The sequence below is a fragment of the Cydia fagiglandana genome, chromosome 3, assembly GCF_963556715.1.
Source record: "Cydia fagiglandana chromosome 3, ilCydFagi1.1, whole genome shotgun sequence".
Lineage (NCBI taxonomy): Eukaryota > Metazoa > Arthropoda > Insecta > Lepidoptera > Tortricidae > Cydia > Cydia fagiglandana.
In genome coordinates this window covers 19,613,716-19,638,889 of record NC_085934.1, presented here as the reverse complement: position 1 = coordinate 19,638,889, position 25,174 = coordinate 19,613,716, and the positions used below count along the sequence as shown (strand labels likewise).

At 35.4% G+C, this 25,174-nt stretch overlaps 1 protein-coding gene across 8 annotated transcripts in view; it reads left to right on the top strand.

Moving 5' to 3' along the window:
* LOC134680316 (neuronal acetylcholine receptor subunit alpha-7) overlaps positions 1-25,174 on the top strand; it is a 183,181-nt gene that overhangs the window by 133,799 nt on the left and 24,208 nt on the right. For 3 of the 8 annotated variants that reach the window (XM_063539431.1, XM_063539428.1, XM_063539424.1), the window contains exons 2-4: positions 7,094-7,233; positions 13,349-13,393; positions 20,114-20,223. In XM_063539431.1, coding sequence (XP_063395501.1) covers positions 7,094-7,233; positions 13,349-13,393; positions 20,114-20,223 — 295 coding nt within the window. Of the gene's footprint in view, positions 1-7,093; positions 7,234-13,348; positions 13,394-13,821; positions 13,867-20,113; positions 20,224-25,174 lie in introns of all 8 variants that reach the window. The other 5 variants (XM_063539426.1, XM_063539427.1, XM_063539423.1 and 2 more) reach the window with 2 other exon arrangements.

Sequence of the window (25,174 nt, the reverse complement as noted above, 5' to 3'; positions counted from 1 at the left end):
CCAAAGCCACGCTGATAAGACATAAGACCTCATAAATACCTATAAATAAACGTTCACTGAAAAAACTTTAAGGCATTTCTGATAAGTAATTATTTTTCGTTACTGAGTTATCGTTTTGCACCGAATATCAATGAAATAAAAGCACGTTGTTATTTGATAGATACATTTATATAAACATCGTCACATGAAACCAATATAGGTACCCGTAAACCATACCACTGCGATGGAAATATCGTTCTTTCAACTGATAATATAGCCACAAAAACTCGCTGAGACTGCAGGTCGAGTCTTGGTTTCAATTTCTTGATGATATATCATTGAATTAACTTTCAAAGCACGTGATAGCTCTCAGAATAGCAACAAAACTAGTTGAAACTAAAAATTTTATTGCTGATATTATGTGAACAACATTGCTTCGTCTTCATAAATAAAATTTTAATAATTTATATTGTTTACGTTAAAATGTGAAGAAATTTGTTGATAAATTGTCTATCTAGTATATTGACATTATGTCATATATGTTTTTAAAATGACGTAATATGAATGCCAGCACAATGAAAATTTATTCCAATAAGATAAAACAAATCTTCAAACTTTTTTCATTTTTAGTGAATTAGGAAGAAACTAATTACACTGATTTGGTTGTGTTCGTATATATTTTAAATAATTTGTTATATTTTTAAAGTATTATGACTTATAAATAAAAACAAATCAAAATTTTAATGACTCTGGATCTCCGTGTGACATTATTCATTTACCCTATTTATTTTGAACACAGTTTTTCACTGGTATCATCATTCGTATACGGACATGAATTTCTGTCAATATATATGACAAATTGAAATGTCAATTTGGAAAAAGCATGTACGCGTCCGCTTCCAACGGCCCACAGCGGGCATCTGAGGAGAAGGAGAATTTGACAGATATGGCGGATGTATGGAAATTTTACGAAAGTTTACGTTTACGATTGAATTTCTCTGTAGCCTTTAAGAGGAAAAATAGGAAAAGCCTGATTCGTTGTAGTCTAATTATCTGGCTTTCGAAATCACTCGATTTTGTAGCACGAGCATCGATTTTTTTATACAAATTTTACTAAACGCTGACACTCGTTCATCACGTTTTAGGTACAACTTTGCATGAGTGTATTTATTATATTGTAAAAGATTTCAAATTTTCATGGGTGATTCGTTGTTAACACACTCTTTGGGATAATAATGATATTTATTCTAATTTTTTTTATCAAGCGATGTGGACGCTAGCGACTAAACGGTGACTGCCTTTTTCGCTGATTTCGCACGACGCAGTCTTAACGAATCCTTAACGAAATAAGCGTTACGATTATTTAAAAACTAAATAATCGTAACGCTATTTTAATCTTGAGGCCTTTCTCTAGTAACTTCATCGATTTAAAACCTGACTTCTTGACTGTCGCTTGATGGAAAAATATTAGGACATAGCTCTTAAACGTAGAAAATTTGTAATATTTTTACACATAAGTCTAAAATATGAAAATTGCTTATTTTTGATTGAACTCATCGATAACTTTTTTTTGTTCAAACTTACAAAAAATTTAAATTTTATAACAAAATATCCGCAATCCCAGGCACGCACAACCATTTCATTCACGCTTATGGTAACATTCCATTTCTAACCGCAGCTGCACTCCTAGTACTGAGCGCGTTGCTGTTATTGTCAATTTCCATAGTAAAATGAACAGTAATGCAGCTGTCGTTGGAAATGGACTGTCACATTTACGCTTAGTCATAGCCTCCTAAAGCCCAGCCATACAAATGGATAATCCAAAATTTGCCACTGCAATTTGAACTTATCCTGTAAGAAATAGAGTTGATTTTACCTTTGTATAAAAATTGAACGACGTAAAACAAATGCAACTCTGTTCCAATTGGATATGATTTAAATTTCATCGAACTGAAATAGTCCTATAGGTAGGACCTTGGGCCTTACGAGGATATAGTGTAATGAGTAAAGAAAGATTGGTATCAGTTTACTTACCAAAACGCGCGTTATTTCGTAGTCTACATCTAGCGTCATGTAGCGGAATTTATCAGTACTGCTAGTTGACAATAGTAGAATAGTAGAAATATTATATTACTCTATGCGCTTAGTGAAAGTAATACAAGAGCCTGACCCAACAGCCTTAAGATAATTCGATCAACTAGCTTCTGTCTACTCCCACATGACTAAATCATGAACATAATCAGGGAATCTCATTGTTAGGATAAATTGATTCATAGATTTGATTATGTACCCTCCGTCTATTGTTCTGATTACTATACTGCCCGATTCGAACTTTAAGATACGTCAAATATTACGGCTAGATACGATATGGATTAGATATGTCAGTGTCAAAAGTGACGTTTTTGTTTGAAGAAACGTCACTTTTCACACAGACATATCGACGCTTAAGAATCAATACTGTCTAAGTAACAAATAATTTAAAATTTAGACAATTATGGCATGCTATTCGTTATTTTTTTCTGCACCTAACTGCATTAAAAGATAAAAAACGTCAAAAATGTTAGACAGTATTGATTCTTAAGCGTCGATATCTAATCCATATCGCAGGTATCTAGCCGAAATATTTGACGTATCTTAAAGTTCGAAGCGGACCGCTAATCTCGGCCAGGACCTCTGTTCTCACGAGCCTAAAACCATAATTAAATTTCTTTATGGACTCCAGGGGTGTTACTTGCGCATTGATGGCCCTTAAAAGCCTGTATTATTTTTAAAGAATCCCATTCTGTAGTTCTTCGAGAAAACCTCGATTCTACACGTGTGTATAATATTTGACTCTTCGATGTTAGGAGGTAGGTACATACGACGACTTAAAACTCGCAACCAAAGATACTGATTCAGAGAGGTAGATGTTGCCAAAGCTGTCCACCGCACACGTACTATATTTCACATTTTACGCTCCATACATCACCACTCCAAGCCATCGAAGCCTCTCTAATGAAACTTTATCGCCGCCAAACTGCTAAGCCAAAATGATCTCTACATCTTCGGAATACGGTCTTGAACTATCAATTGTTTGTAAACCACTCCATTTTAAAGGTCGTATCTTTATTGATACTGTGCAATACTTAAGTCGTTTTGAGACTGCATAGCTACAGGTGTTCCGAAGTTGGTTTCGATAGCTATGGATTTGGGGTGTCCTTAGGGTTAGTAATCCGGTTTTGGTTATCAATCTAGCTCTGTTCTGTTAGCGGGTTTGGTTCAGGGAGTGATTTTGGATTATAGTAAAGCTTGGGCTGAAATAAATTATAATTTACGGAGGTTGGCTTATATCTGGAGTTGGGTTCGACTAGGTAAATAGACAATGTAATGTTGGATATTATGTATATAGAGTTATGCAGAATAAGGTCTTGTACTCGTAGGTCCTATTTATCTATAATACCTATTTTACATTCTCGTGATAAGAAATTATTGAATTTATTACAGAAATATTACAGAATTTATTAGGTCAAACAGTTTGGTAGGTTTGTCTTCTCAGGTGGTTCTCTTTTGTCCCACCTTTCACACACTGTTATATGGGACTATGATGTTATAGTCCTAAACGGTCAGCTTAAAAAGTTTCAACTATAACTTCAATTCGTAAATTGGAAGTAAATATAAATGTCATAATGAATTTCGTAACGAAATATTGTAGAATATTCTAGTCGTGATTGGGCTATTTTTAAAAATATTAAACCTTCTAATAAACTTCAAAGTACAAATCAAAAAACCTCACTCATTAAGCGTCACAAATTTAGATACGCAGTGCGATAAGTTAGAGCGGTCGTGAAACTGACCCCAGAGGGATCGAGGCTGGTCATTCCAAACGCATACCGAGCACTTGCCCGCCTCATATCCAATACTGCTACGTTCTTGAATTACACATAATTATGGATCAGGTTAGACTGGTTCTCAAGAGCGCTCTAATCAATAACGCTCAAACGCTGTATAGGAACACAGGGCCCGGTTGTACAGCTGCGGTTTGCAGTTTATTAATCGGCTTTCGGGATTGTTTTATTTCGGGTACATGAGGGCTGAGTTGGGAATGGAAGGGATCAAAGTGGAACTTCAAATGAGACTTACGGTGGTTTTTGATTTTAGGGTGAACCCTTTTGGTGCTAGTGAGGGATTAAACTATATTCTTATCTGCTTGTGAAAAATACGTCATATTTCTAACGTGTTTTTTTTACTTAGAAGGTAAAAGTAGTGACACTTGTTATTATTGGTAAAAAGCTATCTCTGCCAGATAAACTTGGGGCAGTTAAGTATTTTATCAGTTTCTTAGTTCCTGCGTTAAGTTGAGAGATAAAGATATATGTTAAATGTAAACAACCATGCATTATGGTTAAAACAACAAAACAACAACAACAATAATAATATTTCTATATTTTCTGTTTTATAGGCATCTCTCTGAAATTCAACTCCATATTGAATCCAAAGAGTTACCTGAGTTACCGATACTTCAACAACATCCCATTTGTGTTTGTAAATAGATTTACCTCATACTCAAGTTTCAAATTCCTTTCATATCCAGTTTCCAATGAAATGCTACGTCTGCTTTTGAACAAAAAGGTAATAGGTAGTTAAAAAAATATGGTAAAGAAAGACCGAGCGCGAAATATGAGTGGCGTTGTGAAAGAGAAAAAACCGAAATGAAATTCGTTCAGGATTCCAGGAAATAAGTTTTGAGGGTACTTATTTCAGGGTGTTAGGACGTGTACACATTATAGATACCAAACATAAGATAACAATGTGCAGAATATTTATGTCTTATATATCTGTTTCAGGGTTTAATTGATATACGTAGAAGAACAAATAAATACCCTTGGTTTTGCAAAGGAGTCCCGATATTTCTGTGAATTTGCATTAAAAAATGTGGCAAGCAATCTTCAAGGTCATATCAAAACCAGTTCAAAACGGGTGTCGTTCGAATTGCCTGCTGAGAGAGCGATGTAATCCCTCAATGAACCACAATAGGTTATTCTCCTATTACGTGTGTTACGGCTCACGAGGTCACACTATATTGTATACACGTGTAAATGTGGCTTTACGCTTGGTTGCCAGTTACGGTTGGTTGGTGCTTGGTTACGGTTGGTTGGTTGGTTGGTTGGTTGGTTGGTTGGTTGGTTGGTTGGTTGGTTGTCAGTTGTATTTTTATGTTTGGCAGTAAAGGTCTTTTCGAAAGTAGTATATATTTTTTTTAAATTTGATAACACATTTATTACATTAAATAATACAATTTTAAACGTATTTAAAAAAACAGTTGTGCGTTAGAAAGAAGAGAAATCTAATCTTTAAGGATGGGTATTCCACAGCCGTCTTCAGATACAAATCTTTCTATCCTTCTTCTCGTTCCTCTAATTCTTAGAGAGACCGCTCTGATGATTGATATTTGTATTTAGTAGTATATCTAGTTTCACAGGTGGAAAAATATGTCTGTGGCATTTCCAACGCTCAGAGATAGGTGATCCGTTGCGCTTTCAAGAGAAAAATGCAGTAGAAGTAAAACATAGTAAAATGTATTCTATATCCTCTATTCAGATACTCAGACACCCATAGAATAGGAAGGTCTGTCTATTCGACTTTATTTTGTATAATCGAATTTAAACTGTTGTGAGACTTGTGAGACATACTAACATTGAATAATTTTACGTTTTTTCATGTTTTTTTTTGTATATTTTTTTTTCCAAATTAAAATTGTATTTCTGTATCTTGACAAGTTTTTACGTGCGGGCGGCTACAGGATATATTTGTTGAGCTCCTTATTGTAAACAATAATTGTTTTTGTTTATATTTAAAACCAGCAAACCCATTTAAGCTGTTCACACTTTGCACCTTGTCGTACATGGACGTGAGACTAATATGGCTAGACTAAAAACATGGCGGCACTCGTTTCTCTACCTCCTGGCATGTACGAATGAAAGATGAATGTAAGAGAAGTAATGACCAACTCACAAGAGCTTTGGCACGCAAGTGGCGATATTCAACAATTATATAATGTTTTTTTAGTATTTGCTTCACAGATGGGAATATTTAGGTACCCCAAGGCACCTACACTCTACAGACTTCTGGAATTTTCAACAGTTTCCATTTTATTCTGCTCTAAATTCGGAAACCTCATTTTTTTATGGCAATGGGAAAATATCATTTATTTACGAACAAGATATATACAGTGGTATTACTAAAGGTAAATCTAAAATTGAGACATTATACCAAGGATGCTGGCGCCATTTCCTCGCTGTATCGCAATGCTTTATGGGAATTGAAATTTTCCTTTGCTGAAATGGAAAATTCCTATATTTCCCGTCGCTACCCCTATATTTCCTTACCTATATTTCTTTAAATAACCCTAGAATTTTTTGAACATTTTGGTAACCTTGGCAACTTGCACATCTCTATGCAAAATTAAAAGTTTCAGTTGATTTTAATGTCAATGTCAGCATTATAAAACAGTATTGTCATATATTTCATTTTGATGTATTTGTAACATACCAATATTATAATTAGTAAAACGGAAAATACCGTTATTGAAGCAGATATAAATTCCGGAAGTCTGCAGAGAACTTTATAGCCCGTGGCAGTGTCCATCTTAATAATCTGCCCCTAGCGTGCTAAAGCTTAATTGATGCATCGTTTCCAAACGATGCCTCAAGCAGTGGACACAGAATATTGTGAGGTCGCGCGGTAAAATATACCTTGCTCTCGCACATTCGCGGGAAACCGCTGCACAGAAAAGCTTTTAAGGGGCTCTATATTCTGTATCTTTAGGTATTTAAATAAAAGTAACTAAATAACATTTATTGGTTAACCAACCAAATACAAAACCGCCTGGAACAGACACTGAACGACTTGACTTCAACCAACATTTTTCGTGTAATGTTTTCATCTACCCTCAACTGGCTTAAGGAGCCATTTGAAGTTAGATTTCGTTTACTTTTATTCAAACAACTAAAGATACAGACCATAGGTAGATCGACAAACTCCAAACGAAAATAAAAATAATGATGAACCTTAGGAGTTTGAAAATACAAATTGCTTAATGTTTTACAGCGATACTAATAAAGGACTTATATTCCAGTGTCGGAGCAAGGTCCCCACGAGAAGCGTCTACTGAACGCTCTGCTAGCGTCGTACAACACGCTGGAGCGGCCGGTAGCCAACGAGAGCGAGCCGCTGGAAGTCAAGTTCGGCCTGACGCTGCAGCAGATCATAGATGTGGTGAGTTCTATATCAATGCTTAAACTGAGTAGCTATTATCTCAATAGGTACTTAGGGCATGCTGAAAATTCCTGGACTGGCCACTTAGAAAAAATAAGTCTTCTTATATATCAGAATCCAGAATCTTTCAGTATGGCACACGTACCAATAGGTAAGCTACTTTTAAGGTTTAAAGGATGACTCACGTTAGAGCTTCCGCCGCTGACTTTCCTGTGACATGACAGGCGATCACGTGATGCTTTCCATAGAAAACTATGCGCCGGAACCTCCAAGTTGGAGGCGGCCGGAACCTTCGGAAGCCCGGGCCATGTCCGGGCCGGAGCTTCCAGAGGTTCCGGCGCATCGTTTTCTATGGAAAGCATCACGTGGCCGCCTGTCATGTCATAGAAAAGTAAGCGCCGGAAGCTCCGGCCCGGACACGGCCCGGTCTAACGTGAGTCATCCTTAACTCACGTATTTCAAGTCTCTCGCGCGTCTATCGTGACCGCTGCTCATGCACTGTTAGTGAAAATTGTGAGTTATATAAGCTCTTCGAAATATGTCGCGTATGTTTTAATAACAAAACTTCCGTGAGACAGACATTAAAATACGTGAGTGACCCGTTCTTAATATATCTAATATGTCGCGTAAGTGACTAAAAATACGTGAGTAAACCGTAAAATTAGCTTAATGTTAGTATGACTCACGAGTTAACGTTTAACGCCGAATGCGTGCGAGCCGAAAGCACTGGCGAATCAGTATAAACGCGTAGTCCAGCTTAATAAGATCCTAAGCCCGTAAACAACATTTCAATCGCTAACGCTACGTAGCGAACGCAATGCAGCTGTCACTGTCACACTAATATGGAAGAGTGATTGAGACACAAAGCGATTCGATGGCGAAGCGCAAGCGATCGTCACCTTGGCTAGGCCGCCAGTTCTCTGCGTAAACACACTGATAAGTGTGTATAAAATTATAGCACAGATGTGAAAACATATGTGTTGCAAATCTTTATATTATGGGCATGCTACACAGGTGATGTGAAATCTTATCATACACGTTTTTATATGTCTACGCAGAGTACCGGAGCCAGGGCGCAGGGTGTGTATCGGCCTTAAATACGCTCTTCAATTACAAAATCACAAATGGTTTTTACATTCTCGTATCTCTAAATCACTTTGTATTGACTCTCTTGAGAACTTGACTCGTCCGCGCTTTCGGAACCGTTGAGAAGTTATAATATAAAATTACAACTCAAGTGTACATTTGAAAGCGACAATCGAAAGATAATTTGAAGATAAGTTGCCCCAAAAACGTTGTTAAGGATTTTTAGGAGTATTTTTCCTACTTTACACATCTTTTAGAAACGGTAATTTAATATTAAAACCACAATCATTTGACTAAAACAGAAAATATTATAAATTTCACCTTCAGGTATATGAGGTTCTATTCTCAATTGGTACACCTTTTTATTGTCGTTTTCAAGTTTTATATTAAACGTTTCAAGACAAGCAAGATTATTTAGGTATAGCGAATATACATAGAGTCAGATGATAAAATTATAGATCGATTGTATTGGGATCCAACTGTACTCGTATATGTAAGACTCTTCGACGAGACAGAGGCTATCATATCGCTTCGTTCTAAATTGACTTATACAAAAAGTGTTTTAATGCTTTTTACTACGTTATATGTACTTTTTATTTTATTAGTTAGATACACCAGTTTCTTGGCTGAGCGTACAATGAATTGTCGGGTTGAAATTTATATTTACCTTTAATACTTATATTTACCGAAGTATACATATTATGCATTAGATTTTCCCACCTACATTTTTCTATCAAAGGCTTCGTCTATTTTCGCTATATCTAAGTAAAGGTTGGTTATAAATATTATAATGGCAAAGGTATATCGTCTGATAGTTGCAGAGGGAAGTTAAATTTCCTTGTGTATTCGTAAAAGTTCAGAAAATATGAAGCAGATGTATACCGTGCAGTTTTTTGTGTAAAAACTGAATATGAATATAATTTTCTCAATATTTTTGTGTGGAAAGTGAAAAATAATAAATTAATTTTGATATTTGTGGAATCTTGTATGATTATATTTACGGTATTTATTAACCGGGCATTTAGTAACTTGTCATTTTGATCGCTATTGACCTTTACCTGTTTCTTAATTAGTAAAAACATAACACAAGTTTCTATAAAAAAACAATCGTATGATGAGTACAATTCTCACCGCACTAGTATATGAGGTACTTGAAGTTGATATTTTAAAACGAGCAACGCATTCGCGACGAAATTGAGTCAAAGTGCGGTGAAGGTAATGGTCGCTTTTATGACAGATTACTGGATGCACCGGCGAGAGTGCTTTAAGGATTACAGTTAAGCGTTTTTACACGACTCTAGTGTTCACTTTTCTCTTTTTTATTCACCTCGAGCTCAAATTGTAACATATCTTATTTAAAAGCAAAGCTAGAAGGTAAGTGTTTATTTTAATTTAAGTACCTACTGACACTTAAACTCGTTTAAGGGCGCTTAAAACTGGATTAGTTACTCATTTTTAGTCAATAGAGTAATAACTGCCGTGTATATTTCAGTATTTTGTTAGCTTGTGTTGATTTTAAAAGTAAAAGTATAAAAAGGCGATAGACAGGAAACAGTAATGGAGGTCGATCCGAAAAAAGTAAAATGCAGAGTGTTAAAACAAAACTGCAACAGGCAATTGAAATAACAAATCGAGTTTTGTGAAATAGGAACCGTAAAACGGGGTGAGTAGGTTTCGCGGGGAGGGTTGGGTTATGAATGGGGAGAGAAGGTTTGAGAGGGGGGTGAGAAGGGATTTGAAGGCTACTGCTTCAAAAATAATGTAATCCCATTTAAAATGGGGCTATAGTAATACGCATAATAAAAAAAAACAATCCAACAATCTTCCAAAATCACCTTTGTATGAAAAACCCTCTCACCCCAAATAGGAGGCACTACGGGGTGAGGTGGGTTTTCCTCTTTATCGTCAAATTTATGAAATGGAACTACCCAAAATAAAATACAAACTAAAATACAAACGTCCGAACCACTTATTATATACACCATTCAGTTTTCACATGTAAAAATAACATTTTATCGAGGTTTGAAAGTCAAATTTCACCCAACTCACCCCATTTTACGGAACGCGTTTGTGGAAAGTTAAATGTACACTTGAACGAGTCTATCGATAAATTAAGCCGAACACGCTCCAGAATATCCGGTCCGTGATTTGCACGTTCCGCAACTCGAAAATGCGAAAAACACCCGTGAAAATTGAAACGTCTGAACGAAAATCCAGTTAACGATCTAAGTGGAACCTAGAATGTTCAAAAAATGCTGGAGTGAAAATAGAACAAAACTTGCTTAGATAAACGGGAAGAAAAGAGTGCGGTCGCAGACATAGCGCTGGAGGCATCATTTTTGCCTTTTCTCAAAAGCGCGTCTTCCGAACGTTTCCTAAATTAAAACTTGATTTAATTAAAAAATAAATGAAGCGGTAAAATTTTAATACCAAAGAAACGTTTTTTTATTATAAACCGGGCCTTTGTGATAAAAAGCTAGCAACATACGGGTTTTCGTTTCAAAATATCCTATTCAAAACATGAATGGAAGCGGGGCAGGGAAAGAAAACTGTGCCTATTTGCCGTTCCGTTTCAAGCATTTACATTGCCTTGTTTGCCTAATGCGAACTGCGTAATTTGTATCTCATGTTTGAAAAGAGGAATGAAGCAAGCACTTACTCAGGGGTTGAAAGAGTAATTTACTTTACAAATTAGATTGGAATTTTTTGACTTGATCAAACATTTTTTCGAAGTAATAAAAAATAAGGTGCCTGAGCTGTTTGATGTGCTAGGTGCAATTGACAAGCAAAAAAAACCAAGTTCATAGCACAAAAGAAAGAAAATTTTCACATTTAAGACAAATTTCTTATGGTTTAAGATTAATTTCGAAATATACCATTCTTGGCACCAGCTAAGTAGTGGATTTATAATCAGTCTAGAATTTTACAACAACAATTTTCTTGGGTCAAAGCAGTAATTCAATTACTCGTTCTTGGACGAATTCGTTTCTCAAAATCACATTAAAATTACAAAATATAAGATGGCGTAATATTTTTGGCCGGTAGGTAAATTGAAAGAGGTTTCGGCAATTTTATTTTATAACGGTTCGTTGAATCAGGGACGCCTCATTAATGAATTAGGTACCCGCATTTATATTAATTAAGCCCGCTTTCGCGCCATTCTGCGTAGCCGGCCGTTATGGAAAAATAGAGTTATCATTTTCAGGGCTTAGGGTGTCTACTGTAAGATGTTTAATTTCAAACGATTGCGTATCCCTGACATTAAGTATCTTATAATAGGCGCCATTAAATAAAGAAGCTTTTGAGACACAGTGAATAAATACCTAAAATACCTACTGCTTTAAGATTTTCTTTCAGAAAGTTTATCTTTAAATATATTTTATTGAACCAATATTAACTAATTTAAATAAAGAAGCAGGAACGCTATAATATCAATAAAAGTAGCACCTACCTGCAATAGTTTTCAAAACGTGCAACATTTTTTTAAGTTTGATGTTGCAGAAATCTCTTAACCAGATTCAAAATCAATATACATACTCGTACTTACTCGTAATTATAAGTATATCAAGTCGATAAAACAAACTTTCTACTAGTCCAGTCATAAAACGCTTGTCGTCACAAAACCTCTGTTCGGCGAAGATCTCGTATTTAATTGCTTTCCCTTAACGAGATCTTGCTATAAAACGGATTACAACTTCCTCTGCAAATTTATCGGGGCCAGGAGATTAAAATGAGTTTGTGGCTTAACGATCACGACTTTAATACAACTACATATTATAATAGACCTCCATTAACGAGATTAATTTAACCCTTATCTTGGCAAGGCTCAAAATATCTTAAATATAATTTTTTTTTTTAGTTTTTTGTCACCTATTGAGCATACTAGACTATTAAAAAATAAGGAAAAAAAATCCAGGTTTTTCCAATTTCGGAAAATCATATGTATCATATTTGATACAATGCCAATAACTCTACAAAATAGTTACCTACTTTGTAGAAGAAAAATGTAGTTTTTAATAAAAATAAAACATGTAATGCAACAAAAATTAGCATTTACTGCTAATTAAACACAATCTAAAGCATCAGATGACTATTAAACCTGTAAAAATAAATTATATCTACGAATACCTGATCACATGGGCGGAAAATTTGATCCCGTAAACTTTCAAAAAAGTCGTCAGCAAAAAGTTGAGTAAAATATGAAAAGTAAACAAATATTTAAAAGTAAAAAAAATAATTTTTTTTTATACTTTGGGGCCATTTTTTGCCATACACATATTTTTCCGTGCTACGGGCTACGGCGTAGCAGTAATGCTACAGCGTACGAATATATAGTTAAATAACATCTAGTACTTAAAAAAAAATAAAGTTTAATAACTAAATAATACAACAACTAATATTAAATAATTGAAGCATGTTTTGTAACCCCACAAAAATAAAGAAATAAAAAAATCATGTAAAACTATTTTGACGATAACTTGGCAATGTATTAAATGTAATACAATTCTTTCGATATGTACATTTCTGAGTTCCTGGCAGTGTATCAAATATAATACATAACAGTTTGATGTAAGGTTCTGTGTATTAAATGTTTTTAAATTCGAAGGCATTGTAAATATGTATGCACTAAGGGACAGTAAAGATATCAAAATGTAGATTATGGAAAAATATATACAAACATAAGAAATAAATGCACAACTTCCAGTACGAACCGAAATCTATTGTTTCCGCGGCGCCATGTTGATTATTACTAATTAATTTACAAGGAGACTCGTGTCCATTATTTTTTTCTATAAGTAAGGAGGGTAGCTCGACATATTGATGGCAGAATTATTTTGTTAGGTAATAAAGTGAACTTGCTAGATTTTTTTAAGTTCCATGTATCACGGGTGTTACGATGCCAAGATAAGGGTTAAGGAGCACATTATGTTCAGGGTGAATCAATCAGCTGCGCAGATTACCGTTTTGATGTTCATCATGTGTTTTCGTTCCTTTCTTGCGTCGCCGCGCGTTCGTTTTACAAAATAAGGATGAGAAAAATCAAATCCTGACCACGAACGTCTGGCTCAACTTGGTAAGTGGTAGGAGCCGGGTCTGGCGCTCGTCCCGCCTCCCGCAACCGCGCTCGCGCCTTTCTCGCTCACCATGCCACTGTACTGTTGAACGCACCTCATCTTACAATATATGTAATATAATATCGCTTCACGACACTTGGAGTGTTTGCACCAGAAGACGGTTCCGGGAGACGGGTGGGTCGAGCGCCGCCTTCGCGGCCGAGTGTCGCATGGAGAGTCGGTGTGTCGTGTTGTACACATTTCGCATAATATATCTATATTAGATTGTGTGTGAGCGACGCGCGAGGCCCGGGCACGCGCGCGCCCGTGCGTCGCGCGCCGCCGACCCCCGGTATTGTGTGTCCAGAAGGTGTCGAGTCACAGTGTTTAGATCATTATACTGACTGCGTCCTTTTTCTGTTTTTGTTGACACCGTCTAACCCAATAGGACGAGAAGAATCAACTACTTATAACCAATATATGGCTGTCATTGGTAAGTGTGATTAAAAAGAGGAAACTAAATTAACATTTAATAAAATTTCTAACCTTTTCGTTTCACTCTTTTATCTTTCTTTTCGTTCGTGTTTGTTTATGTTTACTTCTTTCGATTTCTGACTCTGTTCCCCTTCTCCCGATGCGTTCTCTTCTCTCTTTGACTGTTATTATTTAATGGAAAATTGCATAGCGTTGTGGAATATGCGGCAGTTTTGAATTTTTTTGTCATGATTATGTGTAATGGAGAGTTGTTTAGAGTTTTTGGATTGAGGGCGCCCGCGTCCGTAGCGTAGACCCTTCGTGCATCCTGCGTACGAGCCAGCTGTCACTCTAGTCCATTAGTGTATCTTTCTTATCGACGTAGTACCTAGACATTACATTTCATTATGTACTCTTTAATATAATAGTACCCTAGTATACTTATCATCAAAAGCGAGGTAAGTAAGTGGTTGTCGTGTAGACATTGTACAAGTCTGGTCAACTTTGGTATACCAGCGTACTCGTAAGTCGCAAGCTGCCGCGTAATCCGCAATGCGTTAACAATATGTACTAATGGTTGACGAAATCCGATAAAAACTAAACAATTGCTAAACGGCTGTGGCACTAGCCATGGGCGCTGGTCCTGAGAGTGGTAAAGCGGGTCGGAGAATGTCTGAATGGGAGCATTCCAATGTCAATTGAGAGTATCATATTGGTGTCTTGTTGTACGGTTGTATGATGCACATTGTTATTGGTTGAGACATGACTGTCCACTGTACATTGACTCTGCACATCCCGGGTTCGCTTGTTTTGGCTACAGATGTAGTTCTTTCATATCTGCATGGCCATGGAATGTTACGGTTACGGTAAAGGCATAATGAGGAATGAGGCAGCCCGAGTTTCGTTTGCCTGCGAACCCCGCTGGGACCATAAATAATGTTTTAAAAGTATCTTAATCGTTTTCGTTTGGTATTTTAATCAGGATTATTTTTATCGTCATGTTGTAAAGAAATTTATATTTTTTGACAGCAGAGTATTGATTAAAATGTACAAATGTAGTTTTCGTTGGTCTAGGTAGAAGGTTATTTTATGAAAAATTTAATTTTTAAAAACAGAATATAAAATAGTTTAATTCATTTTAGTTATTTCTTTTTTTACGAAACAATTTGCGTTTTTTTTTATTTCTTTATTAAAAAGAAGATAAAAAAATCAGCTTAATGCACATACTTTTGATACTGGCTGCTAAAGTTGACGTAATGTGTGAATGACAATGTTTATTTTATTTTTTCCAGCACTGAAGGTATGTTTGTTAAGCGAATTAAATAACATAATTATTTAGCATTTACCAAAATGGCAGCTTAGTAACCCCAACCGTAGTGACCCTAAGTCCTTGGTCTTGTTAAAAATAGGAGAGCAGTCTTTCTACGTCAAAAAAAATTGGCTTTTGTAATATATTCCGACTTGTGAGTGCAAACGAAAATATTATTCTGGTGCATGATGACTTGAAACTTTCCTATGCATGTGTAGTTGCTTTTGTGACCTTTTTTATTCCAATTATTAAACTGACTATTGACCAAAGACAAAAAACACTAATAGGCATTTTCGCGAGAAGAGATCCAATTAACTTTTTTCTAAAATAGGTAAATTTAATGTTTTTTTCTACTCATAATCACGAGCTGTTTCGATCCTACTAGAAAAAACAAGCGTCCCATGTTTTGTTTTTCCAATCCGTAACCATTTTTCAAACACTTTGTACGGCGGTTACTTACAAAATGGAGAAAAAAATGTCCCAAAATTTTTAGTAAGGACCCCGCAGCAAACATAGGGAAAAAGTGGTTTCAGTTAAATCTCACGAAATTTTAGTATGATGTTAATTTAGCTCTCCTAATTATTTTTTGTAAGGGCACAACTCTCTCAGAAGTATACTTTCAGAAATAATCAATATAATTGTTGATACAAATTGTTTTATACAAAATATGTGTTTGTTAACCATTATTTACGTAATTCCTCCTCTTGACAGGTGGTGGCTGCACCTTATAATGTCAGTGACTGTCAGTGCGTGTCATAACAATATATCGATTTTAGAAAACATGTCGCAGAAATAGAAAAATATATACTTGATTATTTCTGAAAGTATACTTCTGAGAGAATTGTGCCCATACAAAAAAATAATCAAGAGAGCCAAATTAACATTATACTAAAATTTCGTGAGATTTAACTGAAACCACTTTTTCCCTATGTTTGCTGCGGGGTCCTTACTGAAAATTTTGGAAGATTTTTTTCTCCTACCTTTTTTCTCTAAGATCTAAAGAGCTCGCAATTCTGAGTAGGAAAAATATTAAATTTACCTACCTTAGACAAAAAGTTGATTGGATCTCTTCTCGCGAAAATGCCCTAATAGTTTATTGCTAAACAATGGTCAGTATGATACGTATCTACTTTATATACGTATTACTTTATTATATTATTCTTATTTAATACATGCACTGTATTTTGTATTTTTGTATACATGCTAGTTGTGTCTAATGGTATCTACTGTAATATTCTGTACTATATTATATTGTTATAAACTGGTGTATTTTATGAAATATCTATTTGGTATTGGTATTGCTTTTATTGTTGTACATTTAATATTTATCGTAAGTTCTCATGAAAGTTATCGAGAATTTCTTATGTGCCTAATTAACAACAAAATCTCATTATGACAATCAAAATTCATGTTATGACTGTTTCAAATTATTTCTCTTTTATAAATTTTAAATGCAAGGTATACAAAACTAGCCTATGTCCGCGACTTCTTCTAATGGAATGATGATGATGATGATGATGATGATGATGATTAATAAAAAACTAACCTATATCCGTCTTTCCGCCTTAAACTACCTCCATATCAAATTTAATTTAAATCGGTTCAGCGGTTTAAGCTAGCTAAGAGACTGACGGACAGACTTGTTTTACAATGTCTTATTTATTCTCATTATTACTTGGTTTACAATATTAGTAGAGAAGTATAGGATTAGTTACTTTACACACAGTCATGTTGTCATAACGAGGTTTTGTAATACAATAGCATTGAATGCGAAAATTTCCTTACCAAGCAAAATTTCCACGTTAAGTATGTGTCGACGTCAAAGATATGTTTACACTTTTGCACCTTATGCCTTTGTAATAAGGCGAAAAATGTTAACATATCTTTGAAGTCGACTGTATATAACATTGGCTTATAAATAAATGTTCTCTTTGATGTTTCAATTGCTTGGTGAGGGAGTCGACGCCCTGGAACGAATAATCTATCTCACTCTAACGCGTACTGGCTGAACACAGGTGGCAAATTTACGGAATTTCCAGTTACTCTTATTCACAGATAAATACTTACGATAAATAAAATAAACTCCATGTTCGAGTCGAAAGTGTCTTTATGTGACGTCCGTGTCTTTGAATGGACCAATCACGGCACGGGATTACGCTCACCTCGTCCCGCGCACCCCCGCATTTTTGGCATCATCGGTTGCATGAAATAATTGCTCTGAACTCGGTCTAGAGGATATTATTCCTAGTCTATGCTCTTATTTTAACATTATTGAAAGGTTTTGCTAGATATTTTATGTAAGAACAAAAAGCAAATGTTACCATGACGCGCATATTATTGTATACAAAGGTAGGTAAGTACGTATGACATTCCACGATACAGGTTTTACATTTTAGTCCCTAAAGGCATTGAAATCTTTGCGTTCCCGAGCTACATCTTCAGTCAACTTTACTTATATGCGCATAATGTTAAAAACTAAAAATAATGATACATTACATTCCAATACACGTAGGTTCTTTACTATAATGTGATTTAATTAACATTTTTATAACATAATAAAAACACTTATTACCTATAGTTCGTTTTTTAGCATTAGAAATAAGGTAAACAATCTTTATGTGTCTATTTATTGAAAAAAATATTTAAAAAATAAGTTACGGCAAATATGTATGTAACAATTATGAATCTAATACGATCATATATTCTTCTGCTTTCATAAGTAAAAGTTTTTGATTTTTATAAAGCGTTTTTCAATTAAAAGACTTGTCTAGATCGCTTACCTTCTTGCAAGTTCTTTCAAATGCTAAAAAAAACGAACTATAAGTCGAAGTCGCTCGGTAGGGTGCTCAGAAGGCTGACCGCATTGCCCCGGTGGATGGTAATGCTGATCCGTTGGGCAAAGTATTGGCCAGTACTATATTAAATTTGCAGCGTAAATACATAATTATTATGTATTAGGTTTCTGATTTCCACGACATTTCGGAGTTGGGTTGAAATGTGTTGCGGGCGATAAACATACAATTTACCACAGCAATATCGAAGTTTATACCAAACTTGTATAAATGACGCCACTCACAGCGTGATTATACTGAAATATGGCATGTTTACTGCTTTATTGAGATTAATTGTCTGCGCAGTTTTGTAAATGATACTAACTAATCCGGATTTCCCTTGGGCTGTCGCGTACAATCGTGAAATTCATTAATCAGAAGGAACCTACTGATAATTGGCTTTGTGACTGCGAGGTCAAAACTGAAATAGCATCAAGTACCAATGTGCTAAGTGGAAATTAAAAAAAAATTGCAAATTTCCCATGAAAAGTTCTAGGCATTTTTTTCTGCGCGTTTATTGCCAAACTTTCTGACAGTTAGTTTCGATTTCTATGACAATTGAAATAGATGCCAATTCGAAAAAAGTGTATTTATCCCGTAGACAAAACTATAAACTCAAAGTGCAAAATCAACTTAAAACAAAACTTTGATATCAACATTTATATTTCTGATTTTTTTCGATTGAATCTTTTTTTTATACGCACAACATGCTATTTGGATTTCTTAGCATTTTCTAAACTAATGTTGAAACCACTATATCTCTTTGATACTTAATAATTCTCTCTCTGGTTCCACCACGGTCGCCCCTAGCCCGCTAAAACACTTGTCAAGTTCTGACAGTTCATGACGACCCCTCATAACACAAACCCGAGACATCTAACTTGCCCAACTTTTGTAATATGGCGAAGTTGGTAGCAGTTGCTTTGTTGTCTCTAAGCAGGTTACACTGCAATGCCTGTACACGTTATTGCGTTGACTAGGAATCCTCTAGACGGAGTTTAGAGCAATTATTTTATGAAACCGATGATGCCAAAAATACTGGGGTGCGGGGACGAGGTGAGCGAGTCCCGTGCCGTGATTGGTCCGTTCAAAGACACGGGCGTCACACAAAGACACTTTGACTCGAAAATGGAGTAAAACTACTATCTATGGTCAGTCTGGAGGATGATCTTGTCTGTGCGTTATTGTATCTGTATTCAGCCAATTGGGTGTAATTGGAAAACAATTTTGAAGATTACTTCGTCTATGGTTTGTGAAAAAGTTTTGCCTTTATGAAATAGGTAAACGCTGGAATATTGCATGCTTTAAAAAGCTTCACACTTTAAGAAAGGATTGGGTTTGTACTTTCAGTCCGTTTATCCATAGGTACTTACTTTCTATTTAAGCAAAATATTTTATAGATAAATGGATTTTCTTTCATACTTTTTACTACTCTTTGTAATATTTCATTATGTAACAAAAAATGTCGAAATAAATGATATCTGGCAAATGGCCGGGGGTCTAATTAAAGGGGCCTAAACGCGCCCCGAGCTACATTATGACGTCATTAGTCGGTTATGGGTAAGACGCTCGTTGGAAAAAATCGAAAACGATAATTTAAGACAAACTTCCAGTTTGCTAAGTAGGTACGCGTTACTGATTATCACCAGCAAAATGGGTTTTCTGTAAGTAATTTTCAGAAATATTTTATTACTCGTAAAATTCATATTAGCCGCTTTTAATCTTTCACCTTATCGATGTTTTTATGGTCTTCTTTAAATCGATTCAATATCTTCAAAATTGTATTTCAAAAATATTCTTTTTTGAACATTAAATAATTTACTTGCGAGCGATTTCATTATGTTACCAATATATAAAACAAACAATTTTTTGCTAAAAATAAAAGTATCTATTTTGCGATATAGATGTAAGCTGGTTGATCTAAAATATATACTTTAATTACTTTATGTAACTTAATTACTTGCTATGACATGTGCTCTTTTCTTTACAATATGGGTATGTATTGACATTACCTTCTGAAGTTTTCATGTTAAAAAGCTCAACATCTAATCGCATATTCAAAAGTTATTAACATTACTAACACGCTATCCTTTACTCTCACTTTAATAAGTACTTGCGTGTGACAGGAATGGAACGACTACAACCTGAGGTGGAACGATAGCGAGTACGGCGGCGTGAAAGATCTGCGCATCACACCCAACAAGCTGTGGAAGCCAGACGTTCTTATGTATAATAGGTGAGAGTATGGTTGCCGTGGGAGAGTATATACCTACTGACTATTACAGCTAAGCAGCAGTATGTATTGAATGACGACAAGTGACACTGTGACACAGACGAAATAAATGACTTGACAAAGACGTAAATACTTATAGTGCATAATTATTTTCCATGATGTCCATCGTATTTTCACGGCCAATTGACTCGAAGTTCGCGCAGATCCGCCTCCACCATGTCGCACCAGCGATATCTTGGCGAGAGATCGCACAGGACCGAGAAAAGTGGCGCTGTCTTGTGTCGGGCGACAAGTCTCATTTTGAGTCGCTGAGCCAACGGAGTAAGTAAGTATTTTCACAGAAACGTACGAACGTGTCTTGCTATTTCTATCAGTCTCGGTACAAAAAGTACTGAGGTTGACTGAAGTAGCATGACAAATACGAACGCTTCCAAGAAAATACGACGGAAAACAATTATGCACTAGGTACATATGTATAAGACATTATAGTACCTTTCAGTCTTTATCTAGTAAGTCAAAGCTAACTTTGAACAGACTGAACAAAACAAAGTGTGCGAGTGTCATTAATAGTCATTATAGACGTCATATTGTCATATAAATATGATATTAATGATGACGTTTGTAGACTTTGTCATTGCGAATATCATGCAGCGTTAGCTTGGTCCAAATCTCCTCATTTCTTCATGGCCAAGGATCATAGTCAACATGGGGTTTTATTCTTATTCTCTGTACTTAGAACTGAGAAAGTAACATTAGTTTTTATTAAAAGTTATCTGGCCATATTGGGCAGAACAGACAACATATTTTTATCCTTGCTGGTTTAATAAAATATCGGTCAAAAATCAAATTTGAGAGTTGTTTCATAAACAATTTTCTTGTTATATACATGTTAGTAATATTTTTTTGGCAATTCCACAAATTTATTATATTTGTGTCCACAGTTTCTTACTTTATCTAATGTACTATCAAAATTGATGATGTAATTAGAACAATATGTCAGCAGACGCATAAGTCGCACATGTGAGTCTGACATAACCAATTTACGAAAGAAAAAACACACGTTAAGTCTACGATGCGTGTATGTCACAGACAAATACTTTTTCCAGACATTTATTTTTCTGTGTACTTTTTTTTGTGTTTAACACAAAAAAGGGTTTTGCGAATCCCGGATTGTGCTAAATCGAGGCTTTACGAAGGCCAACACCCAGCAAAGTCAACCACCGCAAACAAATATGTGGCGATATGATTTATTTTGGGTTTTTGGGGCAGTTTTGTTGAAGGTTTTACGGGTTGACTCTCGTGAGTAGCAATGTTAATTAAATTTGCGTGAGATTCAAATTGTAATGTGTGCCATGTTATGAGTTTATAATTACAAAAGATAATAACAGAAGGGTCGTATGCCTCATTATTTGTCATTTTAAGTAAATATATATTTAAAGCCATAACTAGATTAATTAACTTAGTCATTTGTTCCCATGGGTAAATACGTGTCATAGGTCACCTTAAAAAACCATAATTTTAAATTTTAAACATGCATTTTCTTTTAATTAAAGAACCTGGTCATCAACTTACTATTGTTCTCCGACGTACTGATTTCATGAAATATCTATAAAAAAAGTTGATCGATTTATTAATACTATATGTTGGACCTTGGTATTGAACTTAATTTACAGCCAAAACTGTAAAGGTAAAAGGGCGTATTAAGTATGACAATCAGGTCAGTTACGACCTTTTAAGCAATGTTATTTAAATGTTGTCAAACATGGTGGACAAATACTGTGAAACGAACGTGACAGCGACAGTCAGCATACAAAAACTGGGGCATTGCATTCCACAAAAAAGATCTACCTTTATAGCTTGCAGTAATCTATATTATAAACTGTTGAATTTAAACCTCAGTTATCAAAAGTTATTATCATGTCACCTTAGTTTTATCAGAAGTGTTTAAAAATAGCTTCACGTAGGTACCCGACATTTAGGTATCTAGTCTCTTATCCTGTCATTGCCAACCTATTCTGTCAATTACTCAGTCAGTTTAAATTCATTTCCAATTAGGTTTTAGGGCCGTAAGAATAGTGCTCCAGGGATTTCTTCGTGGGCTGCTCTAATTGGTAGGATATTACTTTCTACTGTTATTACCTTATTTTTCCTAACGGTTCGATTAAAGAGTCAATTTAAAAAAAGGGGATTTTTATTTGAATCAATAAGCGATTATTAGTTCGTGGGTTGTTTTTTCTGGGATTGCTTTTTGTTGTTACTAGTGAGGGAGAAAAGAATTAAAAGGCAAGTTCGGAAAAATGGGTGAAAGGAATGTATCGTGATTATTCCAGACATCCGATAATCGATTATATTGTTTAGATAAGAGGGAAGAGCTTATTTGTGGCTATTATAACCCATTTAAGAGGCTACCGTAAAACGGGGTGAGTTGGTTTCGCGGGGAGAGGTGGGTTATGAATGGGGAGAGAGAGGAGGTTTGAGAGGAGGGGTGAGAAGGGATTTTAAGGCTACAAAAATAATGTATTCCAATTTAAAATGGTGCTATAGTAATACGCATAATAAAAAAGTCGATCCAATTATCTTCCAAAATCACCTTTGTATGAAAACCCCTCTCATGAGGCACTACGGGGAGATGTGGGTTTTCCTCTTTATCGTCAACGTTATGAAATGGAACTACCCAAAATAAAATAAAAACTAAAATACAAACGTCTGGAACACTTATTTTAAACACCATTCAATTTTCATATGTAAAAATAAAATGTTATCGAGGTTTGAATTTAAGTTTTGACCCTACTCACCCCATTTTACGGTATTGTAATGAATAGGTTTACAAAACGGATTAGGTTTAAAGGCAATCAATTGCACACACAATTAGCTACCTTAATTGTTTTAATTAAACATAATTCTCTCAGTAATCACTCAATACATATCCTATAGCATGCCCAAATTCAAATTGCTTTCATTTTGAACCTTTGTTGAAGTAGAGTAGGGTTGTGTTTTAACTGCTCATTTGAATGAGACGGCATTATATTTAAATTACAATACATTTCGACCTTGTATGCTTAAAAGGTCGTAACTGACCTGATTTTCGTACTTAATACGCTATTTTGTACTAGAGTACTGTGGAATAAAACGCACGTGGAGTAGTCTAATGGCAGTTGGGTTTAATCAGATTTGCGGTACGGGTTTAGAGTTGATTGTATTCATTTAATTTTGTACAAAACTGGGACGCAGCGCGACGGCTACGTAATTAGGAGTAGTTTTGTTTTCATTCGTTAGTCTAAAAATTAAGCTTATTTTCTTTTGGCTTTGACGTTAAAACTAGAATAATCGATTAATTTTAAATACTAACATTTGAACAAGAATTAATAATGTTTTATACAAGTTGAACTAATAAATATTTCCTTTGATCGTAGTTATAAGTCGGGTATTTATTATTAAAGTAAACCGAAGTGTATAAGAAGATACGAGTCTCTTGAAAAAAATGCACTGTAGTTAATTTTTCTATCCACCTCTTTTCTCTCTATTTTCTATTCATTTTCCTTTTGCAATGAATATCATTTTTCGTATGATCAAACTACGATCATACGAAAAATGATGCAAGAAGTTTCAACTGATTTTACAAAATACATTATATGTAATAAAATGTGACGTTCCACGGCAAAAGGTACCTTATGGCGGCTGGCGCTTACGTCGCATAACGCCGCAATAATATTGGAGCGGCGTTAATAATAGCGTACTTAGGCGCCAATCGCCATAAGCTACCTTTACCCGTGGAACGTCATAAATAAGTATGTTTAAATTGAACGTGGCAAGTGGCAAAACTTCAGTATTATACTAAAATAAACGTATTCAAGTAGATCTGATCTATGTTTACAAAACTAACAGTTTGAGTCTAACACAATTCTGTTGTACACTTCTGTAATACTCTTTTTCCGTAAATCTGTTATGAGCATAGTTCAAGGTTTGCTTGTGATTCAGCAACTTCTGTTTTTATTCAACATGTAAGGCCGCAATTTTGTTTAATAATTACCATCCCAAAGCGCAATATTAATATGAGCAGCGAATTTTATCAATTTGCACCTGGCAACACTGGGCTTAAGCGGCGTTCATCCCCGTTTATGTTAAACACGTTGTCTTCCATGTAAATTGTTCCGAAATTGGCCCCCAGCGTGGCGATGGTTGGCATTGCGCCAAACGCCATGTTATTCAATGCTCCTGGGCTTGCTTTCAGAACGTGTAATCTCGTAGTGATTTTTGTACTTAAGAACTATTGGATTGAGACACTAAATTTAAAAGGTATGGATACTGCAGCCTAACTTTTAGTGTTCCGTACAAAACTTTGTTCACGAAACACTTATGGGATCACTTCGGTCTTGTTTTTTGTTGGGGCTTATATGAAATAAAACTAGTCGCAACGTAGTTTTGGCTGAACAGCACCACTGGGGGCATAGGTACCTATATCTGAAAATTGTACAATAAATAGCCAACTTAAACTTATGCTTAGATTTTACAATTTTTTTGTGGATTAGCATTCCAAAAAGTTTCAAAACATGCCAGTATTTCAATCCTTCTAATTCGGCTCAAAGCTGCTACCGGTCTATCTCCTTACGGACTCCCCAGTGACACCTCTGGGTCCATCAGTCAGTTTTCCCCACTTACGTTCTTTTAGCCGTTCCATTCTCTCTTCGGTCACAAACTTCTCTCAATCTCGGTTGTTTTTTTGTATTTTCTAAGCGCGGTCATGTGCGTTGATAAGTATTTTGTATATTTTTCCCTCCGCCACCAGAAGCAGATTTTTGTGTTTTTCTCTTAGAACTAATCTCGTTTATTCACTTAGTTTTCTTAGGTTGGTAGTTGAGCGCGGCCATACTCCATGTCCCGAAAGGAGTAAACACTATAATGTGTCGACGGGTATGATTTAGTATCAGTTCGTTGCTGGCGCGAATCCAAAATG